Raw genomic sequence first — 18,935 nt, forward strand, 5'->3', positions numbered from 1 at the left:
TGAAATCAGAGTCTCTCCACATCCTGTTTACAGCCAAACATGCACAGGCCTACTGTGTCTGTGAACCCGGAGGACACATTGCATTTGTGCTAGTCTGTGATGCTTTTCAGTATGGCTTTTAAAAAGGGTAGCCTGGAGTATTTCTGAATAATGAAGACTGGTGTTTTGTTTTGTTTTGTTTTGTTTTCCCTTTACATACCGGAAGGTTTTCGTATAGCCTTGAATATCAGCTTTTGAGTCCCTGAAAGCCCTCACCACACAATACAGCTTTTTTCCAAAGAGTACAGTATCAGGAAATTCTTCTCTGAGATGAATAACACAGTTTTAAAGTGATTGCAGAGTTCCTGAAGTTAGTAGGACTTTGGAGAATAAAGGACAAGTTGAACTTAAGGTACTTAAGACCCTTGTAAAAGTTTTATGGTTCTTTCATGCTTTTGCTTTTGTGTTCTAAAATGCAGAAAGACCTTGAGGGAGAGGAGAGGAAGCAAAATGTTATCAGAAGGAAAAAAAATCTTATGAATGCTACCTGGAGGGGAAAATGTGAAACTGGATCTTAATTTCCTTTTTGTTTTCTGAAAGAATGTCACTGGCTGTGAAATATGAGGCCTGTGAAGCACAAAAATGTTCCAAATTTACTCCTTTAACAGTCCCCAAATTCTACATATGGGGTGTTTTCCCACATGACTGATCGGACAAATTATAACTGACTGCAAAAGTCCTGAAGCTCCCCTTTTCTTCACTCACACATGTCACTCTTCCAATTCCTTATCACCAATCATTCATAATTCAGTAAATAAATATTTCTGTGATACCGACCACATGCCAGGAACAAGGTAATATTGTGAAGGTACAAAGTTGAAGGTAAAAGTGAACAAAACAGATACCTTCCTTTGCCTCTTATAGTCTAGTCACACGGATGATATAATCACAACAGCTCCAAGTACTGCCACGGTGAATAAGAGAGGCCATGGCAATGTGGAAGACCCACTTCTGTTGGGGGTCAGGAAACTGGCCCCTGTGGGAGTAATAATTGAGTTGAAATCTGAAGGCCTATTCCAGGCTGTGGGAAGAACCTGCAATAGGGTGGTCCCCAGGGAAAGGGGAGGTTCCAGGTTCCCTGGCCCATCCAAGGAAAGGCAGAGCTGAGCTGGAGGGAGAAGCTGCTGAGAACACTGGGAAAAGGGAAGGAGAGCAAGGATACCTGGAGGAGGCACATGGAGCAGAGAAACGTGAAGAAGCTACACTTGCTTCTCAGCTTTGGACTTGTCCCAGGGACTTGGGGGACATGGGAGGAGACACTTGTAACAGACATGGGTGAGAGACCGTGGGAGGATAACAATGGCAGCCTTTATCTGGATTTTGATTTTGCTCCTTTTCTTTCACACTTGTCTGGCCCCTTCTCCCCTTTATTGTGGGTCCCCACCAGAAGGTGCCTTAGACTTGTGGTGAGTTTCCTGCCTCAGAGTTCCTGTTTTGGAACAACCCTGTTTATCTGGGCTTTTACCCACGAGGGGATGGGTAATTGTGGGTGTTTCATGTGGAAACTATGTTATCTACTCTTTCCCTTCTCTTCTCTTTCTTGCACACTAATTTATTAAAGTTCATTTCCATTAAAGGTCTTACACACTAGAGTATGTTTCTTCTTGATGTGGCAGGTGGCAGAACCCATTTACAAGAGGCAGATTTGAGGGTCCTGAGGTACCTCGCACTGTGCCCTGTAGAACAAAGGTAGAAAACAGCTCTGGACTGTAACTCAAAGGCCAGAACAGAAGCTGGAGATGGGGTGAGCAGAATTTGAGGGAAAAAGGCTACAGATGTATGTCTGAGCTGTTCTCTGGCCCCCTTTGGACTGTGGTTCCTATGTTAAAACAGGCAGCCATTGAAGAGTTTGAAGTATCTGATGGATTTTTTTAAGATTTATTTATTTATTTATTTATTTATACAAGCACTGGGTACAGTCAGAAGCGTGGGAGGGTGAGAGAATTCACCAGAGCCAGAGCAGGGAGCAGAGCAGGCAGAAGGACCGAGGTACACTGCTGAAGGGAGCAGCGGGCGGCAGGAGAGGTCAGCGCGCCATGTGGGACCCTCCCCTGGTGCCCGGGGAGCAGCCGGGGATCAAACCGGCGCCGCGGAGGCTGCGGGCAGCTTCGCAACCCAGCGCTCAACCGCTGCGCCACCAGGGAGGCCCTGATGGGTGTTTAAAAAGGCCACCCTGGCAGCAGGGGAGCATATGACGCGCCCAGTTCTAAAGCCATGGTTGTAGTCTTGTCAAGAGATGGTGGTAAAACAGGGCGTTGGCAGAAGAGATAGAATTGGACAGTTTCTTGAGCAATATGAAGGCATGGAGGAGGTTGCCGGATACCCAGCTGGTTTGGAAGTGATTGGCAAATGGGATGTTCACCAAAATAGGGAGCAGGAGAGGAGGAGGAGGGTGTGTGTGTGTATGTGTGGTGTGTGTGTGTGTGTGTGTGTGTACAGGAGACAGAAGCAATTCATCACCTTTGCGATCAAAATACTGGATTTTGAATTTGTGACAGTGACCCCCACTTGGACATACATTTTACACGAGCTCTCCCTACGTGACAGGGTGTGAAGAAATTCACAAAACACTGTGCAATGCATGGATATTTCCTATTTTGGTTAAAAAAAAAGTTAAGCCTTTGGGGTGGGGAGCCAGATGGCGGGTGACGTCAGCGACAACCTCTGTGGCGTAGCGAGTGATGTCCTTTGTGACGCAGGGTCCCGCTGAGGTTAACTGGGCTGTGGACACCTTGCCCAAAGTAAAACACCTTACAACTTTACCCTGGAGCGCCGCAGGCGGCTGCCCCTCGTGGAGACTCCGAACCCTCCCGCCATGGCCACCTCTTCCACCTCACACCGTCCGATCAAGGGGATCCTCAAGAACAAAAGCGGCGCCGTGGCTCCTTCCATCGCGGGACCAGCACAGCAGACCAGCGGGACAATCCCCGAGATGCAAAGAAAAAAGTCCCAGAAGTGGGATGAATCCAGCATTCTGGCCACTTACCGCCCAGCATACGGAGACCACGATTTAATGACCATCAATGAGACTGGCATCCCCTACCTAGGTGTACAAGAAGATAGCGAAGATGGAACGAGCGACGCGGAAGCAAAAGAAATCACGAGCGGAGACATCTTAGCCAACAAACTGGGCACCGCTGACAGTTCGGATCCTGTCTATCAGACCGAGGGGCTTGAAAGCCGAGCGGCGCACACCTCCAGGGAATTCATCTTAAGACAAGAAAAGCAGCGGGAGTTTGAGATGAAGAGGAAACTTCACTACAACGAAGGACTGAACATCAAATTAGCTAGACAACTAATTTCGACAGATTTTCAAAATGAGGAAAAGGATGAGAACGAAGACAATCTCCACCTGCAGTCTGAAGACATCACCGAAGACTCAGACTCATCCTACAAGTAACTGCCAAATTCAATCATAGATTGCACAAGAAAACAGTCTGAAGTCCTCGTTATTTATCAGATTCAAGCCCTGTTACTCTTAAGTGGGTGCTGCGTGCTCGGTAGAATGACCCCTCACATACTAACACACTTAGCAGTTAAATAGTGCTGCAGGATTCAATGGTAAACTTAGAAAATAGATGAGCTGAAAGCTGCATAATTACTATTCTTGTGCCCGTTAATTCGCCATAAATAGATCCTGACATCAGTCCAAAACCAGTTTTTAAAAACTCTTTAGTTACTGTATATATTATATAGCTTTTGATATGTTAAAGGCTTACAAGGAGACTAATTTATATAACTTCTTAGATGTACTAGCTTTGATAGAAAAGTTTCTGTTATAAAATCAAAAGGCAATTAGTCTAGTAGATTAGACACATTGATAAATGTTTAGGGTGATTTGCCTGTTTGATTGGGAGGGGCTACACGAATTATTGTTGCTTTTCCTATGTCTAGTACTTTAAGTTTTCTCCGTGTTTACCAAACATTTTCTCATAAAAATAGTCATTTTGATTAATCATTAGGTACAATTGCATTAATGTCTGTTCTGGCTATGTTTTTGTACACTAGGCAGATTTGATATCAATATTTTAAAAAGTCAAACTTGATATCAGTAGTCCTGTTTCATAGGGACCTTAACACTACCCTTTGTTTCCTCAGTCCCTCAGAGCACATACACACTATCCATCATAGGTATCATAAATTGGCAAGACATTAGAAACTCTTCCTTCCTTCAAATACTCTCCAGTTGGGCAACAGTGTCATTTCTGTTTTAACCATTATGACCTATTCAGACATCTCTCATTTGTGGAGAAAACATTGAATGACAAAAGTGCTATAGTCAAAGAATTCACCTGCATTTTTGCAGCATATTTGTTTATAGGTTGCTTAATAACTTGCTAGTATTAGTTTATTCTCTGACACAATTAGCTTTTGGAAAACAACTGAGGGGAAGGGGGAGGGGAGGGAGGTGGGGTATGCAGGGGTTGGAGGGTGGAGGCTGGGGGAGAGGGCACAATACACTATGGTGGAGCACAATGGGTGCTTTGGTGGTGGGAGGGCAACGGTGACCACACCTGAGGGAGGGAGGAGAAATCTATACTCACAAAACACAAACATGGTCAATAACATTTTTCAAGATACATTCTTTAAAAGAAAAGACATGCCAAAAATACATAAAACAAAAAAAAAACAAATAAAATATTTGAATGAGCTAAAAAATGAAAAAGGAAAAAACAAAGTTTTTTTAAAGATATATTTATTTATGCATACAAGAACTGGGGTGTTAGCCAGAGGTTCGGGAGACAAGAAGATTCACCAGAGAGAGTGGGGAGCAGAACTGGTAGATCAACTGAAAAACACTGCTGAGGGGAGCAGCAGGTAAGACAGGAGAGGTCTGTTGTGCCATGTGGGTAGCTCCCTGGTGATTGAACTCATGCTGCAGTGGCTGCGGATAACTTCATAGTGCTGTACTTAACCCCTTGCATCACCAGGGAGGCCCAACCAAGTTTTTTTTTTTTTTTTTTTAATGACAGAATCTTGTCTAACCAGAGACATTAGTTTGTGAATATAAACAATCAGGAGCAAACCCAAAGGTTTTGTGTTTACTTTTTTAATTAAAAATTTCACTGAGATAAATTCACATGCAGTTTTGAGAATACACAGAGATCCCATGTACTCTTTACCCAGTTCCCTCAGTGATATAACATATTGTAAAACTACAGTATGATGTCACAATCAGGGTTTTGGCTTTTAGGATCAGAACATTTCATCATCATAATGATACCTCATGTTGTCCTTTTGTAGACACACCTGTTTTCCATTTCTATAATTTTGTCTTTTCAAGAATTTTATACAAACTCAAAACAATATGTAACCTTTTTGGTCTATACCTCATTTTGGTGAGCCATCCAGCTATTGAAGGACATCTGGACTGCTTCCAGGTTTTGGCATCACTGATGTGCTATGAACAATTATATATAGGCTTTTGTGTGACTGAATGCCCAATGCAACTGCTAGCACATACAATAACTGCATTTTATTAGGAAACTGCCAAACTGTTTGCCAGAGTGACCATACCATCTTACATTCCCTCTAGAAAAGTGTAAGCATTCTAGTTTCTCTCTGATCCCCACCAACATTTGACATCGTCACTTTTTACTTCAGTCATTTTTACAAATATACTGATGTCAACATGCAGTTCACTAATGACAGATGATGTGGATGATGTCAAAATCTTTTCACGTGTTTACTTGGAATCTGTATTCCAAATAAATACAGATTCTGTCGATGTCTTTTGCACAGTTTCTAGTTTGATTGTTTTCACTGTTGAGTTTAAGGATTTCTTTGATTTGCAAATTTTTACTCTGTCAGAGTAAAAGTTCTTAATTTTGATGTGGTTCAATTTATCAGTTTTTTCTTTTACATATGAAGCTTTTGGTATTTTAGTCAATAATAATCCAGAAAGCTAACTTTTCCAAACCATGATTTCCAAATTTAGTGATATACTATTGAACTTTACAGAATAAAAAAGACCTTTATTAAATTAGATTTTCCACTGGTGGAAGAAATCTGAGAATATTCAGTTCCAGTTTCAATTATCAATACCACCTTCTCTGCTTAAGTCTTTTGATGTCACTGTTCACCCATTTTTCATTTTGAAATTCAACAAGGCTGGCTATTTAAAACCAAGGGTATATAACAGTATAAATGGATTGTTAGTAGGAGTAACTTCCACTTGAAGATTAAATGTGTTCTCCTCTTCCAGATTTTGGAAATATTCACATTTTTCTCTACACCAGTATACTAAATAGCATGAAATAAAACAATAATATAAAAAGAATGATTGTCAAGAGCACCAAATCAGTTCCTTTAAATTGCAACCTGCAATTTTACAGATTGAACTTAAAGGGTCTTAATAGTTTTAGTAAAAATAATTCTTTTGATCTTCAGGTGCACCAATCACCTGGAAGAACACTGTGGGGGCTGATCAGTCATTTACACTTTAGAGTAAATGAAGAACATGGTATGAAGTGTTGGTTGGGAAGGGAGTGGGCCAGGTATAGGGATGGGGGCATTATAAAAATGAAAAGAAAGAAAGACTTGGAATTGGATGGGAGAAAAATTGAGGAAAATTGATAAAGTTCAATAACACTGAAAGTTATGGCTAGCACTCAATGAGTCATTAACACTGAACTATCATAAAAAGGACAAAATCTTAGTGACGAAATGAGGAAAAGGATGGTTCTCTTTTCCACCCAACCAAATAATTACAGTAATATACTACCACTACCACTAGTAATAATAATTGCCATTTACTGAGTATATGCCACACATCAAAACACTACTAGGGCTTTAAATAGAACCATTGTTACATTCAATTATGTCATAATCCTATGAAATGTTTCTCCCATTTTAGAGATGAGAAATGACATAACTCTATAACTGACATAATTATTAATATCCAACTCTATGAATGCCAGGTGATGGAATTAGGATTCAAACCCAGGTTTTTCAGGTTTAGGCATAATCTTTTCTCCACTACATGATACTCATTCTATTCAGGTTCTTTTTTTTTAAGTTTCATTTATTTATGCATATAAGAATAGGGGTATGGGCCAGAAGCATGGTGTGTGTGTGTGTGTGTGTGTGTGTGTGTGTGTGTGAGAGAGAGAGAGAGAGAGAGAGAGAGAGAGAGAGAGAGAGAATCTGCCTGTTCTGTTCCCCACCAGAGATAGAGTGGGGAACAGAACAGGAAGATTGACTGAAATACACTGCGGAGGGGAGCAGTGGGCGATTCAGAGAGAGGTCTGCTTCGCTATGTGGGTAGCTCCCTGGCTGGCTGGGCATTGAACTCATGCTGCAGAGGCTGCAGATAGCTTCATAGTTTGTGTCTTTACCCCTTGCACCACCAGGGAGGCCCCTATTCATATTCTCAATGGGGATTGGAAGTCCTCTGCCACTCTTCCCTAAGCACACACAGCTACCCTGACATGCAGCAAGCACTGCTTTTCTGTAGTTGTGAAGTGTGAGTTGTCTAAGGAGAAGGTTGTCCAACCTAGGAGGTGCTCCCACCCCCCAACACTGTGCTCTGATCTCCATGCCCTCATGCTACCCCTCTCTACCCTCTGCTCTCAGACATTCACCCATACAAAGATGCCACAAGATGAAAGTAGCATATCTGTCAATTGCACTTCCAACAAGTGAACAAATTGTACCAGACATGGTTATGTGTCTGGCTGAGGGGAAATGAATGAAACACAGCCTCTGCCCCCAAGGAGGTCTGAGTCTAGTGGGGGAAATGTGTACAGTTCTGAAATGGTCATTTATGAAGCTCTCTGGTGAAGAAGACACCTGTATTTAAAAAAGGACAAGAGTTCTTATTCACGTAGCATAACTTCTTGAAAGCAAATAAGTGGTTTCTGGGTGCCTGTGGAGCAAGCACCAGCCTTCAAATGGAGTCCCTTCTGTCTAGAGGCAAGGTCAGTTATCAGGACCTGTTGTGGTTTAGGAAAAAAGGAAATAGCCAAAGCTCTCCTGAAAAAAAAAAAGAAGGGAATGGAGGCATCACACTCCCAGACTTCAAACTGTACTACAAAGCCATAATCATCAAAACTGCATGGTATTGGAACAAGAACAGACACACAGACCAATGGAATAGAATAGAAAATCCAGAAATAAACCCACAGATTTATGGTCAACTAATCTTTGACAAAGGAGCAAAGAATATGTATTGGAGCAAAGAAAGTTTATTCAATAAATGGTGCTGGGAAAACTGGGTCACTACATGCAAAAGAATGAAGCTTGACTACTACCTAACACCATGCACAAACACCAACTCAAAATGGATTAAAGAACTAGACATAAGACCTGAAACCATAAAATACATAGAAGGAAATATAGGCGAAACACTACATGATATGCACATCAAAGACATCTTTACAGACACATCACCCAAAGCAGTGCTAGTGAAGGCAAAGATCAACAGCTGGGACTACATCAAATTAAAGAGCTTCTGCACAGCAAAAGAGACAATAACAAAAACAAAGAGAAACGCCACCAACTGGGAGAACATTTTTGCACACAACACCAATGATAAAGGACTAATCACAAAAATCTACAAAGAGCTGATGAGACTCAACAAAAACAAAGAAAATAATCCAGTCCAAAAATGGGCAGAAGAGCTAAAAAGAAACTTCTCTGAAGAGGAAATGCAAATGGCCAACAGACATATGAAAAAATGTTCAACATCACTCGTAATCAGGGAAATGCAAATCAAAACTACAATGAGATACCATCTCACACCAGTGAGAATGGCACATATTAAAAAAAAAACTAGCAACAACAAATGTTGGCGAGGATGTGGAGAAAAAGGAACTCTCCTGCACTGTTGGTGGGAGTGCAAACTGGTCCAACCACTATGGAGAGCTGTGTGGAGATTTCTTGACCTACTAAACATAGAGCTTCTATATGATCCAGCAATTCCACTCCTAGGTATTTACCCAAAGGACACAAAAACATCAATTCCAAAGAGCACCTGCAGGGCCTCCCCGGTGGCGCAGCGGTTGAGCGCCGGGTTGCGAAGCTGCCCGCACCCTCTGCAGTGCCGGTTCGATCCCCGGCTGCTCCCCGGCCACCAGAGGAGGGTCCCACATGGCGCGCAGACCCCTCCTGCCGCCCGCTGCTCCCCTCAGCAGTGTACTTCGGTCCTTCTGCCTGCTCTGCTCCCCGCTCTGGCTCTGGTGAATTCTCTCACCCTCCCGCACTTCTGACTGTACCCAGTGCTTGTATAAATAAATAAATAAATAAATCTTTAAAAAAAAAAAAAAAAACAAAAGAGCACCTGCACCCCTATGTTTATAGCAGCATTGTTTACAATAGCTAAGCTTTGGAAACAGCCCAAATGCCCAAAAATAGGTGACTGGATCAAAAAGATGTGGTACATATACACCATGGAATATTACTCAGCATTCAAAAAAGATAAACACATGCAATTTGCAGCAACATGGATGGAGCTGGAAGGGATCATGCTCAGCGAAATAAGCCAGAAAGAAAAAGAAAAATACCGGATGGTCTCACTCACAGCAGGAATCTAGAAAACTTAAATAAGGGACCAGGAAAAAGAATAACTATAAGAAAGAAAATATCAAAATCAACAAACAACTATGAACCAGAGACACTCTGTGGGGGTTGGAGGGCGGGGAAAGGAGGGCTTGGGGTCAAAATAAGGGGGTTGTAATTGTAAGGGGAATATAAAAATGAAATTTAAAAAAGAAAAAAAAGGAAAAAAGGAGGCGCAGTACACACTTGGCTTAGGTGAGGGGATGAGCACAGTGAGAAGCATTAAGGGGGAAAACAGGAAGATTCACAAGCAGCGAGGTGAACATAAAGATGAGGATATTGGTGGTAGTAAAAAATGGTTCAGCTTTGAGTGGAGGTGTGTCAAGTAGAAGAATCATTTTTCTATACATAGATGCCCACATTAGATGAGATGAAAAATCATAGAAACTTTACATGATAAGAACAATGGCTATGTAAAATATGAACTGTAAACCATGATTCCTTTTATTGGATCATGCTGCTGTAGCTTTCATGTCCTCCTCTGGAACATTAGGTCCATTGTTGAAACCCTGACTCAGGGAAGGCGCTGGTTTATGAGGTTGAGAAAGAGAGGTGCACATCTCTGTACCTTCAAGTCTCCACATACAGATTATTGGGGCAGAGGGGAAGTGTGGAGGCAGGCCAGGGGGAGTGACAGGAGGAGACACAGGCTGGCTGGAGCATGAAAAAGAAAAGGAAAGGAAAAAGGCATTGAGAGACTCAAATTATATAGGGGAATATTGGGAAAGAAATGAATGTGTTAAAACTTACACCCTTTCCTTGAGCTATTCAGCCAGTTCCTGTCTGTTTTATAAATGGCCCCTCCTGTATTAGCCTGGTCACAAATCAGTCTTTGGGAAGACACCGTGGCTAGAGGCTTGCAAAACGGGGCCAAAAGTAAGGAGTGGAGAAGAGCAAATGCAGACAAAATGAAATGGCTAGGAAAGACAGAACTAGGAAGAAAGAGAAATGTGAGATGATGTCATGGGATGGTGATGCTCACCCTAGTGTTTACCCCACACAAGGCCACACTTGGATTATTGGGATTTTTGGATTATTGGTATTATTAGGGTAAAATGTGAGCAAGGAGAGAGATAAGAGATGGAGACTCCAAAACCCCGATTTGGGAGGAAGACAACTGAAATTTTTTGGTAAGAACCTTGATCAATTTAGCTGCTAATTTAAAATTGGAAAATTTAGTCTATAAGATACAAAATACATTTATATATATTGGGGGTGGAGGGTGGCGAAGAGACAGTTTTCCACCAGCGGTTGGACTTCAGTAACTGAAGCTGTGTATGAAGGAGTTTCTGGAGGATTTAAGGATGCAGACTGCAAAAAGTCAGGGGAAAACTGACATATTTCAAGGGTGTGTGTGTGTGTGTGTGTGTGTGTGTGCACACTTGCACGCGTGTGTGCATGTGCTGGGGGGGAGGGGAGCTCCCTCAGGCATTCTTCCTCACTAGTATAAATACAATTCCCTGGTACAAGGTTATACATTATTCGCTCCTAAAAATATAAAGAATTGTTTTTATCATTGTGTCGGCAGAGCATTTTTGCATCATTGAACTTGCCTATGCATGCTGGGTACTAATATCTTGTTCTTTCAAGTAGCCTTCTTTTTTCTCTTCTCCTTCCCCGTTTAAAAGCAGATTCTCTGAAGGTGCCTATGAACCGGGTTTCCATAGCAATTGCAAGCATCAGTGATAACCCAGAGCATCTAAGTTATAATATACCGGCTAGTCTATTAATGAGTTTCAGACTGCATTTCCATGAGACAACAGCTCAGTCACTGATAGATAAGGTCAGACCCCATCTACAAACTTTAAATTAAATCAGGATCAAAATGCAACACAAGGAGTCCGTTTGGCAAGTGTGTTGTTAAAAAAAAATATGTTCTCTGTGGAGGCAAAACAGTTGCTTTTGTGGTTTGTAATACACAGATGGAAAAATCCTAAAACAGATACAGCTTCTGGGTTATTAATGGCATGTTGTCATTTCCTCATGCTATTTGTGAGTGAGTTTTTTTTTTTCCCATGGTAGCTCAGACTGTAAGAAAGCACGTAATCCTTTGCCCCAGGAAGAGCAGATGAGATAGCCGTTTCTTGCCAGTTCTGGAATAACGTTAGTTCAATTTTAATTTAATACCTTTTTATTCATGCACTAAGTGCCAAGACTCAGAGCTCCCTTCAAGGAGTGCCCAGAGAGAGAAGAATTTCATCTTTTCACCAGGCCAGTTCTATAATGGGCAAAAGGGCTTTACAGAGTTCCTTTGGGGAGGGGGTATTGGTTAAGGTTTTATAAAGACCTTCCCATGGAGTTAATTGTGGGGATCACGCTTGGAGGAGAAATGGAATTTAACCAAATGAAGATGGTCGGGTCCCGGGAAATTGCCATTCCAGATGTAGGTAAGAGGAAATTTGTTTTTTTGGGGGGGAGCTTCAAGGCATGCCAGGCAGGAGATTGTGAGGGATTAAAGAGGTAAGAGGGGCTCTGGAAGGATTCACATACTATACAAAGGAACCACCATCATTTTCAAGCAGGAGAGTGGCATGATCAGACTTCTGTTTTTGAAAGACCATATGGCTGCAGGGTGAGGCCTGACATAGTGCAGAATTGGGGGGGGGGGGCAAAGCTGGAGATAGGAGCACAAGCGTGACGTTGGTTTCAGCAAGCTAATGGTTGCATCTTCAAATGCTGAACCTCTCCCCTTGCACACACAGAAACTCCACACTCTATTCTACCCCCGTGCTCTGCAAAGAATGCTCCTCAGAGCAGCAGCAGCGGCGTCACCTGGGCAGAGATGGTTAGAAATGTCCATTTGTAGGTACAACCCTGAGCTTAACCAAATGGAATTTCTGGGACTGGTCTCTAGCAATTAGTGCTTTAACCAGCTTCCCAGGGGATTCTTATGAACTTGCAAGTTTGAGAAGCCTTGTTCTACAATACAGCTTTTATTTAGTTGAGCTCAACTCTATATGGGACAGACCTCACTGTAACTGTATGTGTGTGTGTGTGTGTGTGTGTGAGTGTGTAATGTGCATACAATTTTGCAAAAACTCATCATACTGAATGTCAGCATTTGCTGAGACTCTTCTACAGTTTTATTGCCTGATTCAGACTACAGCTATTCTCTATCTGTTGCCACCCCCCATACAACTTTTTCTCTAGTCCCTTTTCTCACCTTCCTGTATGCTGTACCTCCCCTTCCCCACCCACCGGGTCCAAGGGCTTAACATCTGATGGGCTATTATTCCTTTTGCCCTGAAAATGCATCTTCCTGTTTTTATTTCATGTTTTACTTAGCTTTTCACACTCAGTGCAAATAATACTGCTAATTCTTTTAAAAAATATTTATTTATGCATACAAGAGCTGGGGTGTAGGCCAGAGGTGCAGGAGGGTGAGACGATTCACCAGAGACAGAGTGGGGAGCAGAAGAGGCAGATCTCCTGAAATACACTGCTGAGGGGAGCAGCGGGCAAGACAGGAGAGGTCTGCTGCACTGTGTGGGTTTGCTCCCTGGCCGGCCGGGGATTGAGCTCATGCTGCAGTGGCTGCAGGTAGCTTTAAAGTGCTGAGACTCAACCACTTGCGCCACCAGAGAGGCCCAATACCTCTAGCTCTTAAGTGAGAAGAGTGGATGCCCACCTTGGCAGAGGCTAAAACGTAGACTAATGACAGTAAAGGATCTGGAATTGAATCCAAGATCTAACACACGTTAGCTGAGTCACTGTGATAAAGTGTGTCACCTCTTTGAGCCAGTTTTCTCACAATCAAAGGAGAATAAAAATCACAATTCCTTCCATTTATGGTTGTTGTCATAATTACATGAAAAGATATTAGTAAAGCACAGTCTCTAGTAAGTAGTCAATAAACAGTAGTTATTATTTTTCTCGTCTACATACATTTTTCTGCATCTATTAAAATGCTGAGAAGTTACTTGAACATTTCTTCCTCCTGTTGAATGGGATTCTGTAATTCACCTATGATTTACCTACTCAAATACATCTTGTTCCCTGAGGCTTCTCAGGCGTTGGCACCATGAGCTGCGTGGGGCACAGGTGAAGACAAAGTGAAAATGTTACAATCCCAAAAGGCCAGGCTTGAGTGGCAGCTGCTTCAAGTAACCTTCTCTTTGACGATGTCCTTGGTGTTTTCATCACCACTAAGTTTGCAAAGTAGGAGATGAAATGGGAGGACAGAAAGCAGAATTTAGATGTAAAGCCAGTCTACATTTTAATTTTAAAATGCATTGAAATGTCTAGGATGTATCCAGGTTTATGAAATAAAGGCATTAATTCTATCTCATGAATACAAACCACAGGTAAGAACTACATTCATAATGTTATTTATAGTAACATATAACACTTTATATTCTCAGGATATTTCTAATTGTTTTTTCTTCTGAATTCCTTGTACTAATTACTATCAACTTGATAGCAACACACAACTTTTAGAGCTAGAAGGAAACCTAAAGACCCCTTAATCCAACTGGCTCACCTTAGAGGTAAGGGTCTCTGTCTCACAAACAGCAGAGATACACACGGTTCATGGAACCAAGAGCAGGTGACAACGACATAGCCAAATATTCTTTCCCTTTATATATGGGGAACATAAATTGAAGACAGACTGAAGTCTATTTTCAAATGGATTTGGGACAGCTCTTGTATTTATTGCTCAGAAAAGCCTTTCAGGAGAGCCTGTACTCTCTCTCTTTTTTAAAAAGATTTATTTATGCATGCATGCAAGAACTGAGGTACAGACAAGAGGTGTGGGGGGTGAGAGGATTCACCAGAGACAGAGTGGGGAACAGAACAGGTAGATTGACTGAAATACACTGCTGAGGGGAGCAGTGGGTGAGTCAGGAGAGGTCTACTGCGCCATGTGGGCTGCTCCCTGGCTGACCGGGGGATCGAACTTGTGCTGCAGAGGCTGCAGAAAACTTCATAGGTTGCCTCTTAACCCCTTGCACCACCAGGGAGGCTTGAGAGCCTGTACTTTCTTAAAAAGTATGACCAGAGGGCCTCCCTAGTGGCGCAGAGGTTGAGCGCTGGGCTGTGAAGCTGCCCGCAGCCTCTGCAGTGCCGGTTCGATCCCCAGCCACCAGCGAGGGTCCCACAGGGCACGCAGACCTCTCCTGCCGCGCCCGCTACTCCCTTCAGCAGTGTATTTTGTCAGCCTGCCTGTTCTGCTCCCCGCTCTGGCTCTGGTGAATTCTCTCACCCTTTTGCACTTCTGACTATACCCAGTGCTTGTATAAATAAATAAATAAATCTTAAAAAAAAAAAAAAGTATGACCAGAATCCAGCAGCTGATGCTTCTCTGGCTGACACTTTGCCTTTTCCAGCTGCAGGGGAAGGGGGATGGGGAAGCAGCTTGTTCTGTCGGGAGCCCCTGAGCATAATGACAATGCAGGACAGTAAGAGAGATCCATGGTGTGCCGGGGACATGCCCCCAACCCTGGATTCCTCATGTTCTCTGAATGACAGAAGAGAAGCCTCAACTTCTTCATTTGTGAGATGTAAAACTGCCCACGTCATGGGATTTTTGTGAGTATTTCATGAAATAACATGTGGAAAGGGCTTAGAATAGTGCCAGGCATTGTCGGCTTTTTTTTAATATTCTACCTGTTATTGTTAACACTGTCCTGGAGCTCTCCATGAGGCTCTAGGCTCAATCCCAGGCAGCTGGGCCCTGACTTTAGCCCTGGCACTGAACAGGGCAAATGCTGCTGTTCACAGATAGGCAGGATACTTCACAGGGTCCAATCTGCTCTTCAAATCACAGACTGGGCTTGGCACCTGAACTGAGACTTAGTTGTACTCAATGTAGCCCTTGTGCTGAGTGCTTTGATTCACCACCCACATTCCTCCCTCCATTAGGATTTATAGCCACTGGGAATGTCCTCAGCTGACAGCTCTCAGCCATTATCTTTCTTGTTCTAGGAAGGCCTCGGCTGAAGAGGAGCATCTGGATCGATATCACACCACTTCCTGGGGTGGCCCAAGCCTAATAACTGATCAATGTGGGGGCCTAGGGGTCCTGTCCAGTTGGGCCTAATTCTAGCTTCAGAGCCCCCTGTGGAGTGAGATGAGGTTAATCAGTGAGATATCATTACATCAGAACTACTCTCTCCACCCAGTCCCCTTTCCTTCTTCTCCCTACTACTGTTGTTTCTTCCAAGGGCCCATCCAATAACTTTCCATGAGCAAATCTCTGTAATGGCAGGAAGGGACACTGAGCAGGTTTTCTAAGATCCAGCAGACCGGGTAAAGGAGGAGTCAGAGTCCTCAGTGGTTTTTTGCAGGTCTTTTATTGGGATTACCAGGTACACAGCAGACAGGGGTGCTGGGGTGCTGGGGGGCCGGGAGGCTGGTAGGCCTCCCGGCCCCCCAGCAAGTCTTCACTCTATCTGGGCTCTCCGGCCTTCTCTGCTTCTCTCTCGGCTTCTATTTGTTCTTGGCTTCTTGGCTTCTGCTGGCGTCCCCGTGATGCCACCCTTAAAAGCCTAGTCTCAGCCCAGGTGAATCCCATCTACCTATGCCCACGCCCTACTACAGGTGCCCGCCATCAGGCATGCATTCAGGACCATAAGGATCCATCATCTGTCCTGATGGCGGGAGGGCAGAAAAACCTGACATTTTTCCTTACCCTACAATTTCCAACTTTGGGTGTTCTTCCCAGGAAGACCAACCTGTGATAGATTGCTAGTGTGAAAGATTCAGTGCTTATGATCTAGTTTCAAAGTCAAATCTTTCTGCCCTGTCCTCAGAAATGGGCCATCCAGAGTCCATGTAAATTTTGAACTGTGGAAGCAGAAGGCGGTGGTGGGTGGAAGCCCCTGTAGGGTAAGGTAAAAAATCAGGCTTTTCTGCCCTCCCGCCATCAGGATAGATGAGGGAACCCTGTGATCCTGAATGCATGCCTGATGGCGGGCACCTGAAGTGGGTACACCTGTGCTAAGACTCTGCTTTTAAGGGCGGTGTCACGGGGACGCCAGAAGAAGCCGAAAGAGAAGAAGCCCGAAGCAGAAGCAGAAAACGCCAGAGAGCCCAGATAGAGTGAAGATTTGCTGGGGGCTGGGAGGACTGCCAGCCTCCCAGCCCCCCAGCACCCCTGCCTGCCACATACCCGCTGAACCCCAATAAAAACCTGCAAAACCACTGAGGACTCTGACTCCTCCTTTACCCAGTCTGCATGGGATCAGAAAACCTGCTCTGTCCTTCCTGCCCTTACACCCCTCTTTGCCCGCACCCTGGCATCTCTACCCCGAGAGCAACCATATCTTTATTTTCAGGAACTGGCCCTTCTTGGAGGGCTGTACCTACACCACCGAGCAGATGGCTGAGGCCGGCTACATCCACTAGCCCATGGAGACGAAACCAATATGGCCCAGTGTTTGTTCACCTCCAGGAGCTGGAAGGCTGGGGGCCAGATGATGACCCCATAGAAGATCATGGAAAGCATTCATCTGGGTGTGCGCTCCTTTTTGTCAAGAAGCAGTTTGAAGAATTAACCCTCAGTGAATTTTTGAAACTGGACAAAAAAAAAAAAAGAGGCAAAAACAAAACCACACAGGAAAGCAACAATAAGCAGAGAGAATTTGAAGAAGCTGCTAAGAAAGCGCGCTGTGCTGTGAGCAGCAGGCCTCTTTGGCGTGAGCATGTTACCTGGCTTTTAGGGAGTACCTGGTCGCCAAAGTGCACCCCATATCACCACTGGTTCTGGGGCTCACCAGCGCCTTAAGAGAGAAAAACAGTGGCATTTGGAGTTAGTATTAAACCATGTTTTTGTCTTTTTTTTTGAAAGTAGCATCAGAAGCTACTTCTGTCTTTGCAGCTGTGTTGTGGATGATGGTGAGACTCACCTTTTTCTCTGGTATTTTTGCTTTATTAATTCCTGGACTGACAGGTGAGAGGGTGAGGGGAGGCAGTGCCTGGCCATGTGAGTGGAACCCTTCCACAGTGAAGCATCAAGCTTGAGATTTGGTGTGTGAGCTGGACAAATAGAAAATTGTGGAAACCATTTGAAATTGTATTTGCACGGTAATCTAAAACAAAACAAATCAACTAAAGTCCACTGTAGCTGCTGAAGTTTCAGAGATATGTCTGGTGATTGATTTTCCTTTTTAAGCACAACAGCATACAGACAGATTCAGGATCAACAGTGAGAAATAAACAGGGGACAGAATAGCCACCGTAAGCACTGCCACACTTAGGTATTGCTCTTACAGGATCCTTCTACCACCCGCTCTTGACCTGGGAAAAACTAAGGTAAGCCTTGCCCGGTCTATTCTGTTGGGGCTTTAATTAGCTTTTTGATCAGTTTCCACAGGACCCCCCAAATCTATTTTTATCCAGCAAGTATTAGGTATTTCTGACTTGGTTCATCATACTCTGATCAGTTGCCACCCTCAGTGTGGACACTGGTTGATGACAATTTCAAGTCCAACTGACAACAAATAGATACCAGATCCAGTCTTAAAAATCCATCAGACACACCTAAAAACGTGGATGATGACACCATTTGTTAAAAATAAAAAACACAAGCATGTTATTATCATGAGATGGAAGCTTTTCCATGTTATCTGAAATTCACTGAAGGGGTATCATAGTTTGAATGCATATGCAGCCTTAACATATCAACTCCAAGACATTAATCTATGCCCTTCTGGTATCTTGTGATAAAGAAGGAAAAATATATTATAATTTTCTGTCTACCAGTTTTATTGCTGAAAATTGTCTTGTCTATTACATTGGATTTGGGGAAAATATGATGGAGAAGAATAAAAATAACACATATGCTAGCTGGCATTTTTTATTTATTTTCATGCAATACCATTAATATTCCCTAGCATATCGAAAATACTTACATTTCATCTTTTTTTTTTCCTGTTACAAACATAACTTCCATGACTTGAAAGGCGTTGATTCCAATGCTCTGAAGAGATTATGTGCAAGTATTCTGAAGTCTTTAACCATCATAAAGCAGAAAAAAAATTAAAAATAAAGACAAAAAAGCAAAGGAATTCTAGAATTTATATCTTCAAATCCCACCTCAGGATCAGAAATAAACATAACTACTAATGGAATATCATGTGTATATTGGCAGGTTCTTGCTAATTTCAAGCTGTAGTCATTTTCTTGTTTTCACTTTTCCCCTCTATGTAAATACATAGATGTGCTGATATTTCAGCTCATTTGAAATTTACAGAACAGTAGTGATATATGCTGCCTTAAAATGTCCATTAAGTTTCACCTTTTTAAGTTCATTGTCTCTTGAGGGCCCAAGAATATAAAAGTCAATTCATAGATTTGGCATTGTCACTAATGCCCCTTTGTTGAAGTAACTTGAATCA

The 18,935-nt window shown here is 43.0% G+C and overlaps 1 protein-coding gene across 1 annotated transcript; it reads left to right on the plus strand.

Moving 5' to 3' along the window:
* Positions 1 to 2,854: 2,854 nt before the first annotated feature.
* PPP1R2C (PPP1R2C family member C) lies at positions 2,855 to 3,439 on the plus strand. The gene has a single exon (XM_037511681.1). The coding sequence runs from the start codon at positions 2,855 to 2,857 to the stop codon at positions 3,437 to 3,439; it is 585 nt and encodes a 194-aa protein (XP_037367578.1).
* Positions 3,440 to 18,935: the final 15,496 nt, after the last annotated feature.

Source organism: Talpa occidentalis, unplaced genomic scaffold, assembly GCF_014898055.3.
Source record: "Talpa occidentalis isolate TD23 unplaced genomic scaffold, MPIMG_talOcc4v2.1 talOcc4.15, whole genome shotgun sequence".
Classification (NCBI taxonomy): domain Eukaryota; kingdom Metazoa; phylum Chordata; class Mammalia; order Eulipotyphla; family Talpidae; genus Talpa; species Talpa occidentalis.

Excerpts from the sequence above, each read along its gene's own strand:
- PPP1R2C (XM_037511681.1), top strand. The coding sequence starts at position 2,855 with ATGGCCACCTCTTCCACCTCACACCGTCCGATCAAGGGGATCCTCAAG.